Consider the following 27,299-nt stretch of genomic DNA (forward strand, 5'->3'; position numbering starts at 1 on the left):
CTCTGCCTCCCGGGTTCAAGTGATTCTCCTGCCTTAGCCTCCTGAGTAGCTGGGGTTACAGGTGCCCACCACCACGCCTGGATAATTTTTTGTATTTTTAGTAGAGATAAGGTTTCACCATGTTGGCTAGTCTGGTCTTGAACTCCTGACCTCAGGTGATTGCCCTGCCTCGGCCTCCCAAAATGCTGGGATTATAGGCATGAGCCACCATACCTGGCCTGATCTGGTGGTTTTATAAGCTTCTGGCATTTCCCCTGCTTGCACTTATTCTCTCTCCTGCCACCCTGTGAAGAAGTGCCTTCCACCATGACTGTAAGTTTCCTGAGGCTTCCCTAGCCATGCAGAACGGAGTCAATTAAACCTCTTTTCTTCATAAAATACCTAGCCTTAGGTATTTCTTCACAGCAGCGTGAGAATGGGCTAATACTGCATATAACACGCAGTACCACACAGAACAGTTCCTTCACTCTAAAAGTCCCCTGTGTGCCCCTTTCTGGCTGACAACCCACCTCAGCTCAATTCTTGGCAAATTTGCAACTGTTGTCTACCCCTATAATTTTCTAGAATGAATGGAATAATAAAATATGTCATCTTTTGGGTTTGACTTCTTCCATTTGCATTTACATTCGTCTATGCCACTGCATTAATTAATAGCTTGTTTCTATTATTGAATAGTATTCCATTGTATGGATGTGCCACGGTTTTATTCACTTGCCGACTAAAGAACATCTTGGTTGCTTCCAAGTTTTAGTGATTAAGAATAAAGCTGTTTAAACATTCACACACAGATTTTTGTGTTGACACAACCTTCATAAACCCTTTGGTAAATACCTAGGAGTACAATTTTTGGATTGTATAGTAAGTCTATGTTTAACTTTATACAAAAAACTGGCAAGTTGTCTTCCAAAGTGACTACAATTTTGCATTGCCACCAGCAATGAGTAAGAGTTTCTGTTCTGCATTCTCACAAGCACTGTCAGTTTTTCTGCATTTTCGCCATTTTAGTAGGTGTACAGTGGTATCTTGCTGTGGTATAAACCTATTTTAAGTGCTCTGTTGTTCATTTTCAAACTTAAATGCTACCCGAAGTTTTAATTAAAAAAACTTCATGTTGAAAACCAAGCTCCCCAGATATACTATTCATAAAACTTTATCTACAGATGTCAGATCATGTAAGGTTTTTTCTTTTAACTTAATAGAAGTTATTTGTTCTAATTAGAAAAGTAGATATATATATGTGTATATATATACACATATATATACAAAAGTATATATATTTATGTATATACTTTTGTATATACTTAATATGTGTATATATACACACATACATTATGTATACCAACAATATACATTATTGGTAATGTATGCACATATATATATACCCACACACACATATATAAAACCAGTAGCTCTACCATCCAGAGATGAACACCAATTTTTTCCAATTGTGTGTGTGCACATGTGTGTTCAGATTAAAACACATGTAACAACCTAAAGTCTAAAGCAGGTATGAGTGTACAATGTTTGAGGAAAAGAAAGAAAGCACGGTGTAAGGAAAGAAAGACAGTAGGCAAGGAGGTTATAACAGAAGATGAATTTGGAGACAGAAGTCAGTTCATGTAGATCAGGGATTCTCCAACTTTGGTGTGTCTTAAAATCTTTAGGAGGGCTTATTAAAACAGAAGATAGCCCTGCACCCCTGGGGTTTCTGACTCAGCAGATCTAGAGTGGGGCCTGAGAATTTGCATATCTAATGTGCAGGGCCACACCTGAGAACACCTGTCAGGCCTGCTACACTATAATGAGGAGTCTGTTTTTTATTCCAAATAAATTGGAAGACATTGGAATATTTTAAGGACAGAATGTTGTGATTTGTTTTGAATTTTAAATAGATCATAGTGACTGAGGTATGAAGGTCAAATCAGAGAGAACAAGGTGGTAAATGGGAAAATAGTAAACAGACTCTTTATGTGAAATGATGGTGCTTTGAATTAGGGTAGTGGGGATATTAATAAATGGATGGATTCAGAACAAACACAGAAAAAGCTCACAGAAGTTGCAAATGGATCTGGTGCTAGGGTGAGAAAAGGGGAAACAAGGGAGATGTCTAGGTCACAGGCTTATTTAATAACTGCCTCTATGGAAGGCTTTATGGGGATACAAGTCATAAGTTCTATTACAAAAATATGTGGTTTGAGATATCAATATACAATTGGAAATACTGAGTATGGAAGTTGGATACACAAATCTGAATCTACAAGAAAAATAGTAACAATTTGTAAGTCATTAGATACAAATGATATTTATAATCTTCCAACCTATTGAGGTCATTAGTATAGATTAATGGCTCTCAGGCAGGGTTGATTTTGCACTACCCTCCAGGAGACATTTAGCAATGTCTGGAGACATTTTTTATTTGACTAGAGGTTAGGGATGTTGTTAAATATCATAAAATATACAGAAAAGCACCTGCCAACAAAGAATTACCCTGCTCAAAACATCAATAGTGCTAAGGTTGGGAAACCCTGTAATAGATAGAAAAGTTGTCTTTCTAGTATGAAGAGAGTAAGGGAGCATAAGTGGTTTCTCAGATATAAAATTGCATCGAATATATATATATGTGTGTATATATATATGTGTGTGTATATATATATATGTCACTTATGTATCCAATTTAGACACTGCTTAACTATATTATTTGATCAGCTGATAAACAAATTAAAAATAGCTCAAGAATTACTTATAGCATTAGACTTAAAATGGCTGCTGTTAAACAGTGAGATATAGTTACAATAAGAAAAGTAACATTAATTTTACCCTTAAAATTAATATAATAATAGTTTAAATGAAAAACCCTGATTAATAAAAAGACCATATGTTGTCTCCAAAGCTCTTGTATTAGATTATGCTACCTGCACACCTTTGTTCAATGAAAACAAATGCACAAATATGTAAGCACATGACTGAACGAGCAGTAACACAGCTCTCTTAGGTATTAACAAATACACATATCAATAAAACGGAAGAGGAAATCTGGATTATGAATGCAGAGTCAAAATCTCTGGAGTGTAGATACAGACTTACAAATCCCTAGAAATAGAAAAATTCCAAGAGTGTAAAGGAGGTAGAAGAAAAGGGTCTGAAACTAATAGAAATCCTGACTTCAGTTTTTTAAAAAATTTCTAGTATACAGAATGATCCTAGCATCTTTTTGCATCTAGCACTGTACAAGCAGTCCATTAATACCAGACAGAAATTTTCAAGTAAGATTTCTGAAGGTTTTATTTTCTGGAAAATATCTCTGAATACAGTCTTCAGGTCTAGGTAAGACAGGTTCACATTACAGAGGGCGGGTGTTGGTGGCTTATGCTTGTAATGCCAGCATTTTGGGAGGCTGAAGCGAGTGGATCACTTGAGGTCAGGAGTTCAAGACAAGCCTGGCCAAGATGGTGAAACCCCATCTCTACTAAAAATACAAAGTTTAGCCAGGCAAGGTGGCATGTGCCTGTGGTCCCAGCTACTTGGGAGTCTGAGGCACAAGAATCGCTCGAATCTAGGAGGTGGGTTGCAATGAGCCGAGGTTGTGCCACTGCACTCCAGCCTGGGTGACAAGATTCTGTCTCAAAAAAAAAAAAAAAAAAAAAAAAAACCATTAAAAAATTCACATTACAGAAGACATCTTCATACAGACTACTCAATTAGAACACCTACTTCATTTATAAGTCTGAAGATGACCTTTCACACAGATTTACCTAATGTTAATGCTTTTACTGACAGCACAAGTTGAGTATAGTAAGGGTATACTGGGATTAGAAGGTAAATATATATATATATATTCTAGGTATGAAGAGGTGACTATAGGAAAAGAATAATTTAATGTTAAAAGGTGTGAGAAAAAGGGCTTTTCATGGGGAAAATAGAAAAGATAAGAGAGACAGATGCACTTCGGAGATATTCTGTGATTAATCACAATGAACATGAAGAGCAGATGATTTCAAATATAAAGATGATCCTTTGAACCCAGGGACAGAAATATGTTACATGAGAATTACCCTTCACCAAGAGGAAGTTGGCCAGCACCATTCACATTCAGTGGCCAGTGGAGCACATGTGTGAGAATGACTGAGTTGGTGACAAGGAATTTGTATTTACCCCTTACACAACCAAATCCTATCACAATACTTTCTGTGTTATAGACAATTAGATTTAATAAATTAGAGGTGTATACTGGGCTTGTGGGAAATAACAAATTATTTTATGTAATTTATGAACATAAAGTTCACATATGGCATACTGATCTACCTTAATCATGAATCGAAAGAAGTTAAAACTGTTCTACCCTGGACCCACAGGCTGACCACAACTCACCCTTCCCAGTTCTTTATCTTCCAGGGCCAGAACTCCAGTGCTTTCTGTGAAGAGTTTCACTTTGACCACAGGCCGAGGATGGGTGGTGGTGAAATCTCCTTGAGTCCCCCATCTGTAATGAAGTAAAAAAATGTTTCTTAAAATGCAGCATTATTTTTTTCCCCAAGGAGATGTGTCTCCATAGAAGGCAAATTAAACAATACAGAATCTTCTGTGCTCAATGAGCTTTTTATCTTTGCTTTTGTTTCTAGCAGATGGCACAATCAAGAAGGAAAAGAACAATAAGCTTTACAGCTTGTAATAGTTACTCAGCTATTCAAAAAATTAGCATGTTGGACTATAAAAAATTGCATGTTATGAGAATTTAGGTTAAGGTAAAGCAATATAGTTGTAGCTATTGAAATCTATTACTTTATTAATTCAAATGTAAATTATAGCACCATTTTTACTGGCAGCTGGGAAAATTGCTCAGGGTTTGTTTACAGAAGAGAGAGTTTCTCAGAAAATGATTTTTATATACTAAAGACTTTACCCCACCTGAGAGGTCTTTATTAAACATTATCTTTTTTTAAAGTAAGCATAATTATCTCAGATCTATTACTTCATATGACTTTTGAAGCTCCTGCCAAAAAGAAAGAAATATGCATCATAAGAATCTGAATGTTTTGTAGTTAATTTCCCACTACATTCTTTTAGGAAGGGAATAAGTCTGTAGACATCTGGTTTTTGAAATCATCACAACAAAATAACATGCTTTCTTGGCTTATCTTTTAATTAATAGCATCTTGTCTTTATTGCAGACCAGTTCATTCTACCTGATTTACAAACTTAACTGGCACACACCTGATATTAAAAAATCTTATCAATATTTCTCACAACTCTGAGAGATCAGATGCAATGAGACTCAGCACAGCATGAAGAAGATGCCATTGAGCAAAATACCAAAGAGAAAAAAATGAGATTTAACAAAATACAGATCACATTAAAAATAAAACAACAAATAAATATCAATTTTCTTATGCTGTCTTGAAAAAACAAAACAATTCACCATTTTCACGGAGCTGTCTACATTTTATTTTATAAATCTCATTCGGAGAGCTTACAACATACAGAAGACTCAGTAAAGCAGGTATAATAAAAATTGAACAAATACTTGTGATTGCCTTCCTCTCCTATCACAGCATTTATAATAAATGTATACAGTAAAGCAGAGACCATTTCAATGACTGAAGAAAGTAGCATCTAGATGCAGTCTGTTTTTTTGAAACATCATAAGCCAGAGGGAAGAGAAGATTCAATTAGGGAAGAAAACAGCTTAATTTCTATTTTAGACTTCCAGAATGGGGTTAGCAAAGAGTCTTTTTGCAATTTCATATAATTAAGATGGTTTACATAAAGCAATGGTAAAATAGGAATAAAAACAAAAATAGATTCAGAACCAAAATAAGGCATAAAGAAAAATTCTCAATTTAGTGTTTGGAATCTTAAGCCTTGAATATAGTCAGGCAATCTGGTTAACAGCCTGGGAGCTAATTCTCATGACATACCCTTTTAAATTCAGTGTCATATGGTTAAATTTAGAAGACTAATAACCTTGGGAGACATTCTCTTATAACTGAAATAAAAGATTTTTGATAGTCATATAGAAACCGTCTAATAGGTTTCCATAGAATTTGCTTTTTAAAATCCTCCCCATAAAACTTCCATGTATTACACTGATTTTTTTCCTCTAATTTCAAAATCCTTTGAAAGTATTTATACTACATGTTCATTTTTAATTCCCAAACCTCCTGCAATACATGATTCTTCAAAGAGAAAAGTGAACTTTGTCTTTGAACCTGGTCCTTCTGAAATGCATCCCAATTCCACTTTGCTGGATAGAATAAGACAAATAACAATGAATACGGAGGAGAAAAAAAAAAACTGCTCACTCATGGTTCCATGAACTTCCAGAAAACTATCTTTTACCTTTGATCCTTCACAGACAAGTATATTCAAAAACTATTCTACAATATTTATCACCATAGCCCATTTCTCATTTATGCATTAAAATATTTTTATACAATGATATATTTTAAGTGTCCATAAAATGAGATTCAGTTAAAGAATAATGATAAAGTGAAAACCAACATTCCTGCCATTGAGGTTAAGATGGGGAATGTACTAGAACATTAGGAAAGCCCTTGTGTGCCCCTGGTCTCATCTTCCTCTCCTCTCCACCATCACTACTCTGAAGTAGCTAGCATCCTGAATTTTATATTTATCACTCCCTTGAATTTCTTCTTAAAAGGAATATTTTCAGCATTTTACCTTTAAGTGTGATAACTGCTCTAGGTTTTCAGTAGAGTAGTTATTTTTATAGGTAAAAAAAATTCCCATATTTATTAGACACACACATAAACATATCAGAATATATGTGTGTATATATATGTAATATATGCATATGATATATACATAATATATAAAAATATATATCACAATTATATATGAAGGAGATATTGTACATGTGTATATACATATATACATATGTCCTTCATATCATATACATCACAATAGCATATATAACATACATCCTAACACACATACATCATATACATAACAATATCATATACATAACATACATATCATATACATCACATCATATACATATGCATATGTATATTCATATCATATACATCACATCATATACATATGTATATAACATATGTGTATATATACATACACTCACACACATATAAAGATCCAGAAATGAGTGCTCTAGTTTATGAAACATTTCCCTACATTTATTGAAATAATCTGTAATTATAGTAGATTACTCTATTGTCTTCCTTTCTTGAGATAAACTTTCAAAAAAATACTAGAACGAGTAGGCTAATACTTTGTTTAGCCTTTTATATAATGTCCATTATTGAGACTAGCCTGTATATTTACTTTTTTGTATTCACCATGTTTGGTTTTATTGAATAAGTTGAAAAGTGCTATATTTTTATTATCTGAAAGAGTTTGTCAAAAAATGATAATTATCTGTTCCTATAACTCACCTATTAAGCTGTTCAAACCTGATATTTCTGTATGGGAAGATACTTGCTAATGAAGTGATTTCTTTATTGGTTGTAGCTACAGAATTACTCAGGTTTTCTCTTTCTCCTTGAGTGAATTTTGATAAGCACTAAGTTTTATGTTATTTATTTCATCTAAGTTTTTCAAAAGTACTTATACAAAGTTGTAAATTTTTTCATCTTTGAATCCTTATAGCATCTGTCATGTCTTTCTTCATTCTTAATGTTTTCTTTTTTCCATTTTTAAACTTAACAGAGGTTCATCACTTTTATTGTTCTTTTCAAACTCCTGTCATTTGACTTTGACAATCCTCTCTACTTCATGTTTTTTATTTTATTGCATTCTGCTCTTTGCTACATTATTCTAATTTATCTATTTTAACTCTGCTGTTTAAAATTTTAAGTTGAATGCATGGTCATTAATTTTAAGCCTTTCTTCCATTCCGGGCAAGCATTTGTGAGTATAAATTTGCTTTAAACACTTTACAGCACCCCATAAATTTAGAAAGTGCTATTTTTACTATCAGTCAGCTGTTTACAGGTGTGATTTAGAATTTCTCTCTATATATATCTTTTCCTTTTTCTTATTAAGTTCTATTTTTATTACATCAGATTAGATAGCATAGCCTGCATAATATTGATCATGTAAAATAATTGAAATGGGCTTTAATTTCCAGATTTTGTGTGTCTAAGTTTTCCATGAGTGCTCACAAAGAAAAAAAAATTCTCCATTATGGGTACATTATTGTATTTATGGCCAGAAGTTCTACTTTCAAGGTTTAGGACTTCTGAGTCAAGGGGAGGAAATGCTAACGAACAACTCCTGTGAACTGAAGAAGGCTTAAATAATGTGTTCTCAGGCAAAGGAGAAGCTGAGGCACAAAAATACCAGCAGATCCTGACTGCAGCAGGCCAGAAGACAAAGCTTTTACTGACATTCAACAAAAATGTACAATTTTAAGGGGGTGCATAAATAGTTATTTATAAATATTTATCCTTGTATCCTGGAATGTTGGGATTTATCATTTCTTTATAAGAAACAATAAATAAGAAACTTTCTTATAAAGAAAATATAAATCCCAACATTCCACGATACAGGCATAAATTGGCACCAATTTGATAATTTCTTCTTTGGGAAATAAAAGTTGAAAAGACACAGTTAGAAAAATCATAAATTCTAGAATGAATAAATTAAAAACACAAGCCTCCCCCATCCCCACTCAGCAAAGGAAAAAAAAAAAAGGCAGGAAAAGAGGAAAGAAGACAATAGGCCTACCTTCAATATTCACCAAGACATCTCCTTATTTCCTACTTAATTGGCATATTTAAACCCTGTCGGTAATTAATACCAGTTATTGCCTTCCCATTTTCTCAATATTTTATGACAAAAGAATACATTATCTTCCTGTCATTTTGTGTTGACTCAAAACGCATTGCCTTTCTCCACTTCTCTGAATGTATTATTTATGAGGATTCAGAATTCCAAGGTAAATGTTCGAATGAATAAAAATCTACAAAGCACCTTTACGAGAACAGCAGGACTTCCTGGCTTTGAAAACACAGGGTAATTCATATACCAACTGAAATAACTGACATTAATTATGTATTTGCTATTAAATAAAGGGTACTGGAAATTTGTATCAGGAGCCAAAATACATGTTCATATCTTTTAACCTAGTAAGGTTATTTCTAAGGACTTATCCTATCAAAATAATTGTAAGTATTAAAAAGAGTCTAAGTAGAAACATTCATGACAGCATTATGTATAACAGTAAACACTTAAGCAAGATAAATATAAAATATTAGGGGAATGATTATGTAAATTATGGGGCATGTGATGAACTATTTTGCTATTTTATAATGATGGCTATAATGGCAACATAAAACCATGCATGATATAAAGTGAAAAAGAGGGAGGATACAAAACTGAATGTGCACATTTTATTCATTTAAAAAAATGGAGTACCTTTTATGTGGAGATGACATTCTAGTGTGAGCAACCAAAGTCCCTATCCCCTTGGGATTTCTATTCTAATAGGAGATTTTAGATAATAAATAATTATACTGTAACATATATTCCTTCTCACTCCTGCCCTGCCTTCTCAATAGGTTGTATATTTCCATGGTCTCTTACAGTAGCTAGAGCACTAGATATAACTTGTGCCCACTTTTGACCTGTCTGAAAGTCGATAGTGATATGAAATGACAGTTTTAATTTTCCATATGTCCTAAACTCATTTGGGTAAGAAATCAAATATATTTATAAAATTATATAAACTTGGGTTTAGTTTTGAGCTTTATGTTCTGCAGATCTCTCCTGAGCTGCGTAACCCTGTTTTAATTATTGCAGCTTTGCAAGATGTTATGGGATCTGTTAGAACACAAAGAAAACAGACATTTTCATCTTATTTCTATTCAACAAAAAGGGAAGGGAGGTGGTGTCTCTGTTAAACTCTGTTCTAACATTTATTACTGGAATCTTAAACTTTTTTTCTTCATTATGTAGAAAAAAACACACATTCCTTAATTTATTTCACAGTATTTAATATATTGGGATCCTAAAGAATCTATTTCCTTTATATTGTCTGACTGTTGCACATATGTAAGAAAGTTATGGTTAAACTCTATTCATTTTTCAAATGATTTCATTTCCAATACAGTGAGTGCTTTTAAAAATTATTTGTCACCAAATAACCAATTAACTCTATTAAAAAGATTATTAAAATTATCAAATAAAAATGACATATATTCCAAATGCATCACTAATTTTATAACAGAAAACATTAAATAAGGATCCAGCAACAGGGATATAAATGAAAGCCTATAAAAAATCACAAATAATTCTTATGATTTTTCATGCTGAATTTTTTTTTTACTTTTTTTTAGTTCTGGGGTACACGTGCAGGTTGTGCAGATTTGTTACATAGGTAATGTATGCCACAGTGGTTTGCTGCACCTATCAACACATCACCTAGGTATTAAGCCCAGCATGCATTAGCTATTTTTCCTAATACTTTTCCTCCTCCCATCCCACCCAGTGTGTGTTGTTCCCCTCCCTATGTCCATGTGATCTCACTGCTCAGCTCCCACATATAAGTGAGAACATGTGGTGTTTGGTTTTCTGTTCTTGCATTAGTTTGCTGAGGATAATGGCTTCCAGCTTCATCCATGTCCCTGCAAAGGACATGATCTCATTCCTTTTTATGGCTGTATGGTATTCCATGGTGTATATATACCACATTTTCTTTATCCAGTCTATCATTGATGAGCATTTGGGTTGATTCCCTATCTTTGCTGTTGTGAACAGTGCTGCAATGAACATATGCATGCATGTATCTTTGCAACAGAATGATTTATATTCCTTTGGTATATACTCAGTAATGGGATTGCTGTGTCAATTCCATGTCTTTGCTATTGTGAATAGTGCTGCAATGAATATATGTGTGCGTGTATCTTTGTAACAGAATAATTTATATTCCTTTGGGTATATAACCAGTAATGGATTTCTGGTTCTAGGTCTTTGAGGAATCGCCACATCATCTTCCCCAATGGTTGAACTAATTTACATTCCCACCAACAGTGTAAAAGTGTTCCTATTTCTCTGCAACCTTGCTAACATCTGTTGTTTCTTGACTTTTTAATAATCACCATTCTGACTGGCATGAGATGGTATCTCACTGTGGTTTTGACTTGTATTTCTCTAATGATCAGTGATGCTGAGCTTTTCTCATGTTTGTTGGCTGCATGAATGTCTTCTTTTGAACAGTATCTGTTTATGTCCTTTGCCCACTTTAAAATTTTTTTTCTTGTAAATTTTTTTCTTGTAAATTTGAGTTCCTTGTAGATTCTGGATATTAGACATTGCTCGAATGGATAGATTGCAACGATTTTCTCCCACTCTGTAGGCTGCCTGTTCACTCTGATGATAGTTTTTTTTGCTGTGCAGAAGCTCTTTAGTTTAATTAGATGCCATTTGTCAATTTTTACTTCTGTTGCAATGGCTTTTGTCAATTTTATCATGAAATCTTTGCCTAAATGGTATTGCCTACATTTTCTTCCAGGGTTTATATACTTTTGGGTTTTACATTTAAATCTTTAATCCATCTTGAGTTAATTGTTAATAAGGTGTGAAGAAGGGGTCCAGTTTCAATTTTCTGCATATGGCTAACCAGTTTCCCCAGTATCATTTATTAAATAGGTAATCCTTTCCCCATTGCTTGTTGTCAGGTTTGTCACGATGAAATTTTTAAAACAATCCAACTCTAGTTAAATTATCATTCTTAAAATTTAGCCATTTTAAGATTAAAATGATATAACAGATTCTTCTAATAATAGAATAAAAGTTTTGGTTCAAAACTCAAACATTCAGTATTTATTTGGTAGCATTGATTCTGATATTCTCTTGGGAAGTAGAAAATCTTTCCAAAAGTTTCCTGCACTGGACTTTAACTAGGTCTAAGGTCTTTCTGCTGTCCTATGAGAGATTTGCTGAAGAAACTGACTTTGGATTCACTCAATTCATGAAAATGAGTAAGGACTGTGTTATTTTCATTGACTCATATTTGGTGAGAAGGTAGATGGGCACCTCCCCCAAACTCATTATGATGATTCAAGAGGAAATAAGGATTCTTGAAAATAGGATAGTGAGTTGATCAGAAAGGCCTGATGGTATTCTCAAGGGTGTCAAGCAATATCATTTTTAACCGCATGCCTTCTTGAGAACTGGGAGCCAGGAAACTTGCCTGACTGAAAGCATACAATGTGTCTCTGCTCTTGCAGCTATGTTTATGCCAATGAGCTGTAGTAACCTTTAGTTTCATTAAAGAAATCTGCATGTGTTGGTGTCTTTCTATTAGTCATTGTCCTGCACATAATGGCCATACTCCAAAGCCATGCTGAAGTCACTGGGAAAATGTGTATGTTTAATAGATGTGTAAAATGTACCAAGTAGACACAATATCCCACCTTTACTAATAAACGGTATTATCTCCTTTTAATTGAATAATGTAATAACCTCTGAAAATTGGGAATTAAGTTTAACAAGAGAGAAATACAAAAAGCCTGATTATCAATTATATAAATGGAAATTAAATAATAAAACACTAAAAGACTTATAAAACAATGTTAAGCACTGTACAAATGTTTTTAAAAATAGCTTTCTTCATTAATATAAGCAATTAAGACAGTCTTGTGGAAAACTCTAAGCAGAAGACAATACTTATGGAAGAGCAGCTTTTAATATTTTAAAAGTTCAACACAGGGCCCAAGTATATAAAAGGCTTATATAACACTAATGTACTTCAGCCAAAGACTCAGTGAAAAATGACGAAGATAAGTAAGTTTTCATGGGCACATGGGTGGCTGCTGACACGTCGTTTACTATGATCCAAACTATAAGAGATAAAGAAACTTATCTTGGGAAATTCAAGTGCTTGATTCCAATAGGCTGTTGCAAATCCAGATACAGATTTGGGAGTGATTAACACAGAAACTGTTGTATAAACTATGAAAATGAATGAGCTTATGAAGGGTGTCCACTAATAATGATAGTAGGGACTTCTACCTTACAAGTGTGGGCTTATACATGTATCTCTATGCTTATGTGTGTACTTAAACGTATATTTTAAAGGTTTGCAATCATTTATTGAGGTATAATTTACATGCAGTAAAATGTAATCATCTCAAGTATAGAGCACTGAATTTTGAAAAACGCATGCAATCACGTATACAGAACTTTTCCGTCACCAAAACATTTCCTTATTTAAGATGTTTGCACTATGTAAAATGACCAGTGGTTCAACGTGAATTCCATCAAAATCCTAACATTTGCAGAAATATGAAAATCTACCCTAAAATTCATAAGGAATCTCTAGGGACTCAAAGTAGCCAAAACAATCTTGAAGAAAAACAAACAAACAAAAAAACAAAGTGGAATGCATCACATGTCCCAATTTCAAAACCTACTAAAAAATAATGGCAATCAAAATAGTGTGGTCCTGGCGAAAAGACACATATACAAACCAATGGACTGGAACAGAGAGCCCAGAAACCAACCCTCACACATATGGTCAAATGTAATGCATATTTATTATTCATTTAAAAATTAATGGGATATCCAAATTGTTCTATAACATGTTCTTTTATGTAACACTATATCTTGAACTTCTTCAAGTGTCAGAACATGGATTTATGTAATTCTTTTCAAGACTTAAGACATTTCCCTTGTATGGCTGTGCTATAATTTAGTCAATCACGCTTCTAATGATGGACTGTAAGGTTGTTTCCAGTCTTAACCATTACAGGCAGTGCTGCAACAGACACCTTCATATAAATTCATATATAAATGATGAAAAGAATAAAAGATCAGAGACAGATTTCTAAGGCAGCCCAATATTTTAAACTTCTCTTAAACATAAAAATGTTATCCTAACAGATTGATTCATAAAAAAATTTACCTATCTAGTAAATAAAATTTACAACAAATAGTTCCAATATAATCCTAAGTCAAAAATTTTAAATAATTCACTGCAATACAAAATTCAAATTTACTAGCTAGAAATTCAAAATTTTATTATAAACAAATACTATTTCCCTTAATTTTAATAGTTAATTTATACAACAGGTTTTAAATTCCATTTACTGAATGTATTTTAAAACAAATTTTCTATACATCTAATTAAATTAGTTTAAATTGGGTGATCAATAATGTTTATAGAAACTGCCTAACTTATCACCATCATTGTTGTTGACATACTATAAAAGTATCTGAAATTCCAAATTGTTCCTGTTTGCAGATGACATGATTGTATATTTAGAAAACCCCATCATCACAGCCCAAAATCTCCTTAAGCTGATAAGCAACTTCAGCAAAGTCTCAGGATACAAAATCAATGTACAAAAATCACAAGCATTCCTATACACCAATAACAGACAAACAGAGAGCCAAATCATGAATGAACTCCCATTCACAATTGCTTCAAAGAGAATAAAATACTTAGGAATCCAACTTATAAGGAATGTGAAGGAACTCTTCAAGGAGAACTTCAAACCACTGCTCAGTGAAATAAAAGAGGACACAAACAAACGGAAGAACATTCCATGCTCATGGATAGGAAGAATCAATATTGTGAAAATGGCCATAATGCCCAAGGTAATTTATAGATTCAATGCCAACCCCATCAAGCTACCAAAGACTTTCTTCACAGAATTGGAAAACACTACTTTAAAGTTCATATGGAACCAAAAAAGAGCCTGCATTGCCAAGACAATCCTAAGCCAAAAGAACAAAGCTAGAGGCATCATGCTACCTGACTTCAAACTACACTACAAGGCTACAGTAACCAAAACAGCATGGTGCTGGTACCAAAACAGAGATATAGACCAATGGAACAGAACAGAGTCCTCAGAAATAATACCACACATCTACAACCATCTGATCTTTGACAAACCTGACAAAAACAAGAAATGGGGAAAGGATTCCCTATTTAATAAATGGTGCTGGGAAAACAGGCTAGCCATATGCAGAAAGCTGAAACTGGATCCCTTGTTTACACACCTTATACAAAAATTAATTCAAGATGGATTAAAGGCTTAAATGTTAGACCTAAAACGATAAAAACCCTAGAAGAAAACCTAGGCAATACCATTCAGGACATAGGCATGGACAAGGACTTCATGACTAAAACACCAAAAGCAATGGCAACAAAAGCCAAAATTGACAAATGGGATCTAATTAAACTAAAGAGCTTCTGCACAGCAAAAGAAACTACCATCAGAGTGAACAGGCAACCTACAGAATGGGAGAACATTTTTACAATCTACTCATCTGACAAAGGGCTAATATCCAGAATCTACAAAGAACTTAAACAGATTTACAAGAAAAAATCAAACAACCCCATCAAAAAGTGGGCGAAGGATATGAACAGACACTTCTCAAAACAAGACATTTATGCAGCCAAAAGACACATGAAAAAATGGTCATCATCACTGGCCATCAGAGAAATGCAAATCAAAACCACAATGAGATACCATCTCACACCAGTTAGAATGGTGATCATTAAAAAGTCAGGAAACAACAGGTGCTGGAGAGTATGTGGAGAAACAGGAATGCTTTTACACTGTTGGTGGGACTGTAAACTAGTTCAACCATTGTGGAAGACAGTGTGGCAATTCCTCAGGGATCTAGAACTAGAAATACCATTTGACCCAGCCATCCCATTACTGGGTATATACCCACAGGATTATAAATCATGCTGCTATAAAGACACATGCACATGTATGTTTATTGTGGCACAATTCACAATAGCAAAGACTTGGAACCAACCCAAATGTCCATCAATGATGGACTGGATTAAGAAAATGTGGCAATATACACCATGGAATACTATGCAGCCATAAAAAAGGATGAGTTCATGTCCTTTATGGGGACATGGATGAAGGTGGAAACCATCATTCTGAGCAAACTACCACAAGGACAGAAAACCAAACACCGCATGTTCTCACTCATAGGTGGGAATTGAACAATAAGAATACATGGACACAGGGTGGGGAACATCACACACTGGGGCCTGCCAGGGGGATGGGGGGAGGGGGGAGGAATAGCATTAGGAGATATACCTAATGTAAATGATGAGTTATCAGGTGCAGCACACCAACATGGCACATGTATACATATGTAACAAACCTGCACGTTGTACACATGTACCCTAGAACTTGAAGTAAAATGAATAAATAAATAAATAAATAAATGTATTTGAAATTCCAACTTGAGATATCTAAATTGAATTACACAGAGTTTAATAATATACTGCATGCAATACAGTGAGGACAATGAATAGAATGGCTTTCTAGGCCATGAGGATAACATTCATCCCACAAATCACACTGTCATGTAAGACATCAGACTATACTACTCTATATTTTCAACAAAACAAAAAAAATTCTGCATGGCAATATATAAAAGACAACAATCTAAGTGAAATTAGTGATACAAATACTACAAATTTATTCTACATAGTTTCACATAAACATTGTTGAAAAAAGACCGATTAAATAACAAAAGGAAATAAAAAAGAGCCATTACCTGAGCCCTCGCCCACAGCCGAGTACAATGGTACAGAAATAGGGCTACAAAGTACAGACCCAAGAGACAGATTCTGGGCTTGGAAACCACAAATAAGTGAAAAGACCCGGGGCGAGCAACTTTACCACAACCTAATAACATGTTCCTCATAATACATTTGAGGCATCAATGAAAATGATTCATGTTAATAAATGTAAGAGCACAGCACATGTCGCACAGAAAGTGCACAGAGAATGTTCGTTATTCTTACTAGCATCCATATTAGTACTGCTTTAGCTTTACTAAATAATATCTACCTGAAAAAATTGACAGTTTTGAATATTAAAGTTTTCATCTGTTTCATAAAATGGTGACACTAAAATCCAGACGATATGAAAAAAAAGAGAGAGAGCAATAGAGACATCAACTAACAGCAAAACATGGCAAAGGAGAAAAAGAGAGAGGAAGAAAAAGAAGCCATGTGAGAATTTGAGGAGAGGAAGAGAAAAGGAAAGAAGGGGGAGAAGAAATGAGATGATTAATGAAAGGTCAACTTACAATAGGCAAAGTGTTACAAACTGAGATTCACTTTTAATCTTAATGTATTTTTGTATATCATCTTTTAACCTTCATTTAAAACATAATTTACAGTCTATAATACTGAAATGACACAAATTTTAATAGAAGAACTAGACAGTACCTTTTAAAGTAACTATGTTTTATCATTCTAGGCTTTTGGGAGGATCTTTCAAAACACTGAATAAAATTTTTTATTATGATGGAAAGATAACACAAAGTTATTTGTTTCTTCAAACATGACAAGAACTGGGTGTAGCAGCACACATCTGTAATCCCAGCTATTCAGGAGGCTGAGATAGGAGGATTGCTTGAGGTCAGATGATCAAGACCAGCTTGGGCAAAATAGTGAGACCCAGTCTCAAAAAGGGGAAAAAAAATTACAAGAAGAGACAAAATCCTGAGATGACATCTTGCACTTTAAGGCAGAAAAATATTGGGGAATGGGTTGGGGTGGGTAATGACTTTCATAATAAGAAAAATCCTGCAACCTTTATCTGCCTTCTCTTCCTTATTGTCTCATAGAAGTTTCCCTTTCCCTTCAAAGAGCTAGTTCTCATTTGGTTGCTCTAAGGATTACAAAGGCCTCCGGAATAATAGGATAAAATTGTCCTTTAAAGTCTGTATTTCTTTTGTGAAGTATTCATGCCATTAAACCTCCACATCCAGAGTAGAAAAATCATATTACACTTGTATCATTTTCTTCTGGGAAAGTCTAGCAAGCCTGTTAGCACAAAATCAGGTTTCAGAAATAACAGAAGAGATAATCTCTCACAAGCATTTTCCTTTCTCTCCCTCATAGCAGCACAGTTCAAAGACATTAGCTTGAAGCATCTAATTTTAAAGAGAACAAATTGGTCACATCTTGCATTACAATTTTACTTGACCAAGTAAAATTGTAATCCAAGATGTGACAAACAAATAATGTACAAAAAAGCACAGTGCTTTATAAGATGAAAACCAAGATTTTTAAAAACTTACACATAGGAAAGAATAAGTAATTGATGTATAACTTAATTTAACTTTAAAGCATAAAACATGCACAAATCCCCCAGATGTCTAAATAATAAAATGCAATGGTGTGGAAATGAGCACAACTATACTGTATACACCAATAATCAGTCATCTACAGAAATTTACCAATATGTTATGTTCATATTGCTCCCATACCCTCAACTTTGATGCCTATGTGAGAATCTCAACCTACTTGCTCCCATTTTGTGGGACTAAAGAGTTAGATGTGTTATATGAACCAAAAAAAAATCCTTTCAAATGTAACATAATTAATATATTACCTTTTAAAGATAAAAAGTACTAGACAAATTTAAAATATAGGTTTGCAAACTATGAGGTTATAATTATCACTAGGTAATCAGTTCAGCATATGAAAAGTAAGAGTGCCCATCAATAACTAGTACTTTCTTTACAAGATATCTTCCACTAATTGATGTCTAATTCGATGGAACTTTAAGTGGGGGTTAATGTTCTTTGGGGCCAGTCATTTGGGGGTATAAAAATGTTTTGCTTTACATTTTCTTAATTTGAAGATCTTGGAATTGCAAAGTACTATAATGTCAGTACATACTATTCTTAATTGCTTACATTTAAAAGCAAATATTCCTCAGCTGTTTCCAGCTACTCCAAAGGTAAGAGAGTCTTAATTCTGTATCAGAGCAGTAACGTGGAGGACTTTACAGGGGGAATGCCAGCATGGACCATCTATATGGGTTTATTGCATTTCCCCTGGGAATGCTCCTTTCGGGCTCCCCCTGCAGATAAAACAATTTTTTTTCTTTCCTAAATGACAGTTTCTTTAGTTGAAATAAAGAGAATTTCCAACTACACAGAAGTAGAATGGGAGCAATAGGGAAAGTCTCTACATTACAGAAACATCCCAGATGCCAGAGAGGGTAGGATCACCTGAGACTTTTTCTGAGAGTTGAAAAGAGCCAAAAACACCAGGCATTCAACAAAAGCATGATGCATAGAGCAGAGGCAAGTGGATACTCAAGTGCAATGTGAGGGCTCAAAACCAGCCCCAGGAATATCCAGAGGAATACTAGCACTGCGGTCCACTGTACAGAAGTGACATGCCACAAGCAGCCTCAGGAGTCTGGTCAAGCAGTGAAACCTGGTAATCTTCACAGGCCAGACAGTCGGACTGCCAGTTATCCTGCTGCTGCTGGTTCCTGTGAGGACTACCCACATGTTACTCAGGGAAGGGAGTCCCACCTGCTGTGGATTTCCCATAGCCACAGTAACAACTAAATGTTGAGATACCTTGGAACAAAAATGCTATACACACAGGCTTTTAAGCTCAAGAACATTTAAGCTCATTTTGTTAGAAAACATTTGATCCTCATAACAGGAGCTCCATCAAGAATTTAAAGGGGTGGAAATCACTGTTATGATCTATGTTTCTCCAACATTTACCTACCTGGCACTTAATGGAACATTTAAATAATGACACTTTGTGTTAATTCTTGTCCTCATTTATCCAGAATCTGAAAGGATATTTAATAAGCACCTATTATGTGCCATTTATGGGAATGAATGATGAAAACACAAAGATGAAGGCAAACAGACTCTGGCCTTCGTGACTCGGGCTTGTGTTAAAAGGAAAAGCGTGAAATGTAAACAAATACTATAGCAGTGAGAAAAGCTTCACGATGACCTTCATTTTAAGACAGAAGTCATTACCTATGTATGTTTATGATTTCGCTCAGCAATCATAGCTACATCCCCACTGTAAACAACATTGTGCTCTGGACATAAAAGGCACACATTACATATTCAAGACAGAAGACAATGATGTGCAGAAATAACACAGACTTTCGAATCTAAGAGGACTGGGTTTGAATCCTGGTTTCCCTACTGAAGAGCTGGGTTAATTTAGGTTTCTTTATAGCAACAAAAAACCCACTTTGTGTTGCTATAAAGAAATACCTGAGACTGTGTAATTTATAGAGAAAAAAATTTATCTGGGTCATGATTGAGCTGGCTGGAAGACTGGGTGTCCAGTGAGGGCATCAGGCTGCTTCCACACCTGGTGGAAGGCAAAGGGGAGCTGGCATGTGCAGAGATTACCTGGGGAGAGAGGACACAAGAGGGTGGGAGAGTGAATGCCAGGCTTATTTTAAAAACCAGCTCTTGCAGGAAATAAAAGAGCAAGAACTCACTCAAGCCATTCATGAGGGATCTGCCACTATGAGCAAACACCTCTCATTTGGCCCCACCTCCAACACTGGAGATTACATTACTACATGAGGCTTGGGGGGTCAAATATCCAAACTATCATCATACGTCAGTTAAACTTTTTGAGTATCTGTTTTCTTTTCTAAAAATAGAAACACTAGTAAGTCCTGCCTCACACAATTACTTGGAAAAAGAAATCAGTAAGTAAAATAACTATCATTATATCTGGCAAATCAGAAGGCTTAGTAAATAAATGCTTGTTCTTAATTTACCTGAGCACTGCTGCTATGGTCTGAATGTATGTGTCCCCCTACAGTGTACATGTTGAAATCCCACCTCCCCAAGGATGGTGGTATTAGCAGGTGGGACCTCTGCAAGATGATTAGGTCATCATTGTGTCTATGCCCTGTGTCAGTAGAGAATAATTATAGAATACTCCACATGAATAAAATACCACATGACTGCTTAAATAGAAACCATAGTTTTGTCTCTGAAATGAATCTCTTATCATTTTTTTATTCTCTAAAAATTCTTCCCCGAAATAAAAAGTAAAATACAAAGTCCATTTGTACGTATTTTAAAATCAAATGCTGCTTAGAGGTTAGAAAAGAGTTTACCTTCAATTTCCCCTGTAATAACTCACAAACATTAAGCTAACCAATCAAGTAACATATCTGATATGCTTTGGGAGAATAAAAAATGTAACTGTGGATTTTTGTTCCAATTTACTCAGGTATAAATCTATTCAGCATATCTTTCAATGAAAGCATACAGAACTTTTGGCAAAGGCAGACTTGGCATCTTTTTAACATTTTTTTTTGAAACAAGAATAACACAAACATGAGACATTATTCTAATAAAATATTATCTGGGTCCTTTGACCACAAAAATCATATGTGTTTACTAAACAGATGACATTTTGTTGCCTAGTTAGGTATTTAGTTATTTTAGAACTACCATTTCTTTTTTCTTAGATTCCTTACATAAATATATTTTCTAGCAATTGTTTTGTGAGTCCTTATTTCCATAGGCAAAAGTCAGAAGTAAGCAATGTGAGTGGAAAATTTTTAATTGAAAAGAAGCACAGTTGTGTATTTGGTTAAATAGAAATATTCTACCTTTGCTACAAAGATTTTTTTTTTTGAAAAATACCCTGGGTATTCACATAAGAGTTGGGAAAAAAGGAAAATACCCCCTATGTTTTTTAAATGAGAATATTATAATAGCTTTAGAAACGTTCAAATTCTAGCTTACATTTAAAAAGTAGTTTCTCCAAGAAACCCCAAGTGACATATAAAGGAAATTTAAATAATACATACCATTTTTGTTGCTGCTAAAATATTCTGGATATGTAAGATGGAATATTAATGTTGCAATTTGTGAAGGGAGATTTGGGCCACAGAAAGTGATTTGTACAATGTCACTTAGCAGATTGTATTTAATTATGTAGTGGGTGGAAATTAGGGTGACAACTGGCTCCCAGATGCTATTAAGTCCATTCAGACTCATTTAACTTTCTCATGTATTAATACTAGCAGGCCAGTCAGTGAATATCTATAGTTTTATAGGCATAACTAATTTTGGTAAAACAGTGTCCTCCCTATAGAAGCACTCTTATTGATACTTCATTAATAGGTTCAAGATAATACTGTTGTCAGTTATTGGAGGTTAAATGCTTCATCAAATAAAGGTTAGTTACAGAACCAGATACTGAGGATACGATGTTGAATAAGACCTGCCTTCTGTCTTCAGTGAGCTCAAAGTTTTTGAGGGGGAGCAGATAAAAAGAGAGACAACTAGAGCAAACAGTGAGAGTTCTGGGGACTGAGAACATATAGGGTATTACTGAAGCCCTCTGGGGAAGGAGGGAAGCAAGGGCTCAGGGAAGCCCTCACAGAGAAAAGCATGCTAAACTGGAGCCTTCAAGGAAAAGTAAAGGGAAAGTAGTTAGGTGCAGAATGAAAGGAAGGCAGGCCATGTGCAAGGACAGTGTTCTTCCCAGGAATGGGACCTGCTCCTGGTAGGGACAACATTTTTTAATGTGTGGACACAGGCCAGGGAAGTTCAATAACTCCAGATGCAGGGGATAGCTCAACTGATAAAAACAGCTCCCTCTAAAACGCAACAGAATTCCTGCTTGAAAATACTATACAGCATAGAATCTAAGCTGGAGATGCAAGAGGTACAGAGGTAAGTGGAAGTCAAACCAGAGAGAGGCTCCTGAAATAAACCTAGCAAGGGCTCAAACCAAGGGGCAGGCAAGGATGATGTGGTAAGAAAGATTTGCTGGATATTAAGAAGGCAGAATCAACAGAATTTACATATAGAAATCAAAAAAGAGGAAGAAATAATAAATGCCCAAGTCTCTGGCTAAGGAATCCTTACAGCTAGAAATACCACATACTGAGTTGATAAACAGAAAAGGAGGAGTGTGTTTAAAAGTGAAATATAAATGTTTCTATTTTTAATGTGTTGAGTAAGGTATCCATGTGAAGATATCCCCCGAAGAGAAGGCTGCCTAGTATTAATCTGGATAACTAAAAAGCAGATTTTGTCAACTGTAGAATTTATTTTAGTAACAGTTTTCTTTCTAAACTTGAAAGCTATTTCTTTGTATTCTTTCACAGGTTTAGGCCCTTTGTAAAAGTGTATTTCAGATAGACAATGTTACATATAATATGAAATATACACACATATAGGATACAGTATATACTATATTCTGTGTTACTTTAACATTTATATTTCACCTCTAAACACACTCCTCCTTTTCTGTTTATCATCTCAGTACCCATACTGTTTCCTATCTAATTAAAGGCAGTGATTATATTTTACTGTGAAATTCTTGCTCATCCATGCCATATGGATAAATATTCCTAGATCAGATTATATTCCTCGTAATATATCTTAATTCACATAAGTGGTGCTATAAAACTGTGAACTATTTTGATCAACTTAAAGGAATTTGCTGTTTGACAATTACATCTTCAGACTGGTTTTAAGAAAAGGATGGCTATAAAAATGGATGGACACTTTTCATCCAGGCCGTCAGAAGCTACATGATGGAAAGAAAACAAAGCAAACAACACACGCAGTAGCTAAGTCAAGGAATTAGCCTCTTTGCAAACAGAAAGAGCAGCTCCATGGAGTCAAAGCAACAAAGCTAAGCTGAGATTGGTGTAAACAAGTTTCTCTTTCTAAAGATCCCACCAACTGTGGGAAAACAGCAAAGGTCACTGGCTAGGTTGGGGACCTTCTCTGAAAAAACTGAGCCATGAAACAGTCATAGATATGCCCAAGAAAATGTTAATGATGAAATTTTAATGTAATCACCAATCTGTCTGATTATAGGGGAAACAAGTCCATCTGTTAGTAAGTCTCATCAAAAAAGTGACTAATCACATTAAGTCCACAAACTTGCTCTGAGCCTTCTAGAAATACTGTTACTTCTGTAATTTTAATGAGTTTGCCACAGCAGAAATCAAGACCCCTGCTCTAAGCAATTTATAATTCTATTGCCACTATTAGTAGGGTATATGCTTAGCAAAAAGCTCAAATAAACAGTAAAGTCCAACAAAAACTTGTTATGACATGAGTTTGTTCAGAGCTGAACTTAAAATAACTTTTGTCTGTTTGGGTCCTATTTACTAAAAGTTTCGTTTAATAAAGAACTAATGAGCCTCTCCCAGATATTGGTTCAGTGGCCTTCACCCAGAATCCAGTATTTGCAGACAGAGAACACGAGAATGAGGCAACCTGAAACACTGCTCACATATAAAACAAATAACTGGATGTGAACATTTTGGGTTTTCAGAGGGAACAGCTAAAGTTATTTAACATTAATGTAGATGTTGACATTTAGCTACTGATTTTAACAAAAATAATGCACCACTTTAGAAACACAATTTTTTAAATGTGGATAATGATAGGTTAAGTTTTTACATCATTAGAATCATATTCATAGTGCATAAATATTGTTTCACTTTTTTTTTCCTAGACATCTACCATACTTGAAAGTGAAGTAATACAGGGCATAAAAGATGTATTTTTCATCTCTACCATTTTGGCAGAACTATATAAAATTCATGATTTTTTTTCACATTCAAATATTAAAATTTTTGAAGATTCTTATGAGAATTTGCCAAATTCAATATGATCCAAATGCTGCCATCTGCCAGCAAAGCTACATTACGGCAAAAAAGGAAAGTTAAACATTAGAACACAGTGAGAATTTCACAGACTTGCTTCAGGTATAATTTGCTATTTTATAAGCCAAAAGACTTCCCATCTTCGCCAACCAGATCCATCTTGCATTTTATGTAATAAGGAAGTCTGAGCCAGGAACACGAAAGTGTTACTTGTCTAAAAATTGACTAATTCTTTATTTTTATTTTTTAGCCACACTTCACCACCACTGCGATTTCTCTGGTGGTCTTAAGTCAATGAAGTTCTGGGAACAAAATAAATTAAAAATAGGATCATCTTCTCTTCCTTAAAAAAACATTTCTTTAAATAATGTTACATGAATATCTTTGCAGCAATGTTTCTAGAGCCTGTAATTTGGAAGACGTGTAAGTGCAAAAAAAAAACCCCAAATCCTAAGTTTACATAGACGTACTCTTCCCAGGAAAACAAAACAAAACTTAAGAAAAAATATTGCTGTTATCATCCAGGTCGCAGAGTTCCTATACTTAGAAAATTTTCTTCAAATTTCAAAGAGAAGGAGAAACTACTGTGGACAATAGCTCTCATGCTGCAAAAGTTACCTGATAATTGTCAGTACTTCAGGAGATTTAAGTCTCCCTTTTAAACGGGAAGGCTTAGAAATTATGTTTTTAAAATCTGTATTAATTTAAAAACATTCAGCTTGCCATTAACCTTACTAAATAACTTACTGACAAAAAATGTATAAATAAAAGGAGAAAAATCACCGTCATGGATATATAAATAATAGTGTCTCAGTAAGGAAAAATATTTTACTTAGGTGGTTTGAGCTAAAAGTTTCCGTTAAAGCAGGAGAACCTGTAGCAGATTCACATACCTATAAAATAATTACATAATGCATAGATCAGAATCATGGCCAAATTAAGGGAGAAAAAAGAAAGTTTATTTTTTTCATATGGGAATTACTTCATTTGAATGTGTGAGATGGGAGGTGTAGGGCATACATTTAAAAATACATTTCACTTGCAAGGAATGTCAATCTTCATCTTACGACCATTGCAATTTTACTGCATACACAACTCCATAACTAAAAAATCTCTATATAACATGTATATACAGAAACACACCGTGGAAGCTAATAAATGAACATCTTTTGCTCTGAAGCTATACATAAGTCACTAGCATGAATATAAAAATGGAAATATAATACATTGTATTGACTTTGTGCTAATGAAAAAGAGAGGGTTCTGAGATCAATGTGGGTACAAAACCTTCAAGTTGAACTGGTCTTGAAATATCAATCAGAGTTCCTAGGCAGAGAAAGATCAGGGAGGCACCATGTGTACATACAAAGGCATGAGACAGTATGGCATTTTTGGCTCCCACTCTGCGTGGATCTCCAGTTCACCGAGGTCATATGAATACTTTGATTCACAGAAACAACTTCCTGTATTCTCTTCTTACCACTGAGGACTTACAAAGTGTTCCAAGATATTTTTAGGAACTCTTTCAGATTTCCCTGTATCTGAAAGAATAGCAATAATATAAGGTTGGATTCAATTTAAGATTATCCTTTCTTTTGCTAATCCACATGTCAGTTACAGAGGAAGATCGCAACTTCACCTTGATTTCATAACTCCAGAACAGGTAATAACAAGTGCTCTTCATGTAATGTATTAACATGGTGCCAACATGGAAGACACGGCTGCAAAATTACTGTCAACAACTGCAGGCTATTATGCTGCAAGGCACTAGAGATCCTTTGACGGCTACACTTTAGCATAGCAGATATAAATCTTCAATGACATCAACTGAGACACAAAACCAATGTTGATAGAGAATATATGACAACTAACAAGTCTTTTCCCTTCATAACTGACAATTAGGCATTATTCATTTTGAAAACTACCTCCATTTGATTGTAGCTAACTCTCAAATCTTAAAAAAAAGATTATACAGTGCTTACCAAATAAATATTATATGACAATACAAACACCCAAGCCAAAAATCTCAGAAGGGACTTGGGAAACAAAAGCACATTCCGCTTCATAAAATAACGTTTGCGGTTTGGTACTGTTAAAGGCACTCAATCGTTTATCAAGTGTGAAACTCCTCCTGTAAATTTCCTGGACTTAAAAATAGGATGCTAAAAGAAGAGATTTAAAGAAAGTAGAGAAATGAATACATGAGCAGAAAAATAAAAAAAAAACACTCAAAGCAAAGGCTAAAAGAAAAAATAGTGAATATATGGGCAGAGGTACCTGAAGAATATAACGACTGGGTGTTCCTACCTATATTACCCCAATTAACTCACAAAATAGTCCTTGAAATAGGTACCACTGTTTCCTTCATACCAATGAAGAAACAGACTCAAACAGATAAAAATAGCCATAGTAACACAGCTAATCTGTGGCAAAGCTAGGATTTATACACTGCAATGTCTCAATCTTTCTCTTAAAACCATGTTGTACTGATAAATACCCACTATAATCCCCTGTCGTTAACATTTTAAAACCTAGAAATTTTGAAATCTTGAAAAATTCTACTACTGTATGATCTTTATATGTAGAATCTAAAAAAGTGAAACTCATAGGAATGAAGAGTAGGACAGTGGTTGCCAGAGGCTGAAGGTGGGGGAAATGAAATGTTGATCAAAGAGTACACATTTTCAGTTATAAGACGAACAAGTTCTAGGAACTCTGTACAACATGGGGGATGATGGATATAGTAACTTGATTGTAATAATCATTATACAATATATACATATATCAAATAATCATGTTGGATACCTTGAATACAATCTTTATTTGTTAAGTAGATAATTTTAAAATTTTACAACACAAAAATTCTACTTCCTTATCTTTCATTCAATGTATTTC

The 27,299-nt window shown here is 34.4% G+C and overlaps 1 protein-coding gene and 1 long non-coding RNA gene across 16 annotated transcripts in view; one reads left to right on the forward strand and one right to left on the reverse strand.

Annotated features, from left to right (window-relative positions):
* The window catches only part of LOC107975934 (uncharacterized), a 53,780-nt gene extending 49,200 nt beyond the window's left edge, over nt 1–4,580 (forward strand). For all 5 annotated transcript variants that reach the window (XR_010158976.1, XR_010158977.1, XR_001719480.3 and 2 more), the window contains one exon: nt 4,378–4,580. This is a non-coding gene — a long non-coding RNA (uncharacterized LOC107975934). The remainder of the gene's footprint in view (nt 1–4,377) is intronic.
* CADPS2 (calcium dependent secretion activator 2) overlaps nt 1–27,299 on the reverse strand; it is a 567,091-nt gene that overhangs the window by 257,864 nt on the left and 281,928 nt on the right. For all 11 annotated transcript variants that reach the window (XM_009454114.5, XM_001146755.6, XM_054687681.2 and 8 more), the window contains exon 7: nt 4,369–4,480. In XM_009454114.5, coding sequence (XP_009452389.2) covers nt 4,369–4,480 — 112 coding nt within the window. The remainder of the gene's footprint in view (nt 1–4,368; nt 4,481–27,299) is intronic.

Source organism: Pan troglodytes, chromosome 6 (genome assembly GCF_028858775.2).
Source record: "Pan troglodytes isolate AG18354 chromosome 6, NHGRI_mPanTro3-v2.0_pri, whole genome shotgun sequence".
In the NCBI taxonomy this organism is placed as follows: Eukaryota; Metazoa; Chordata; class Mammalia; order Primates; family Hominidae; genus Pan; species Pan troglodytes.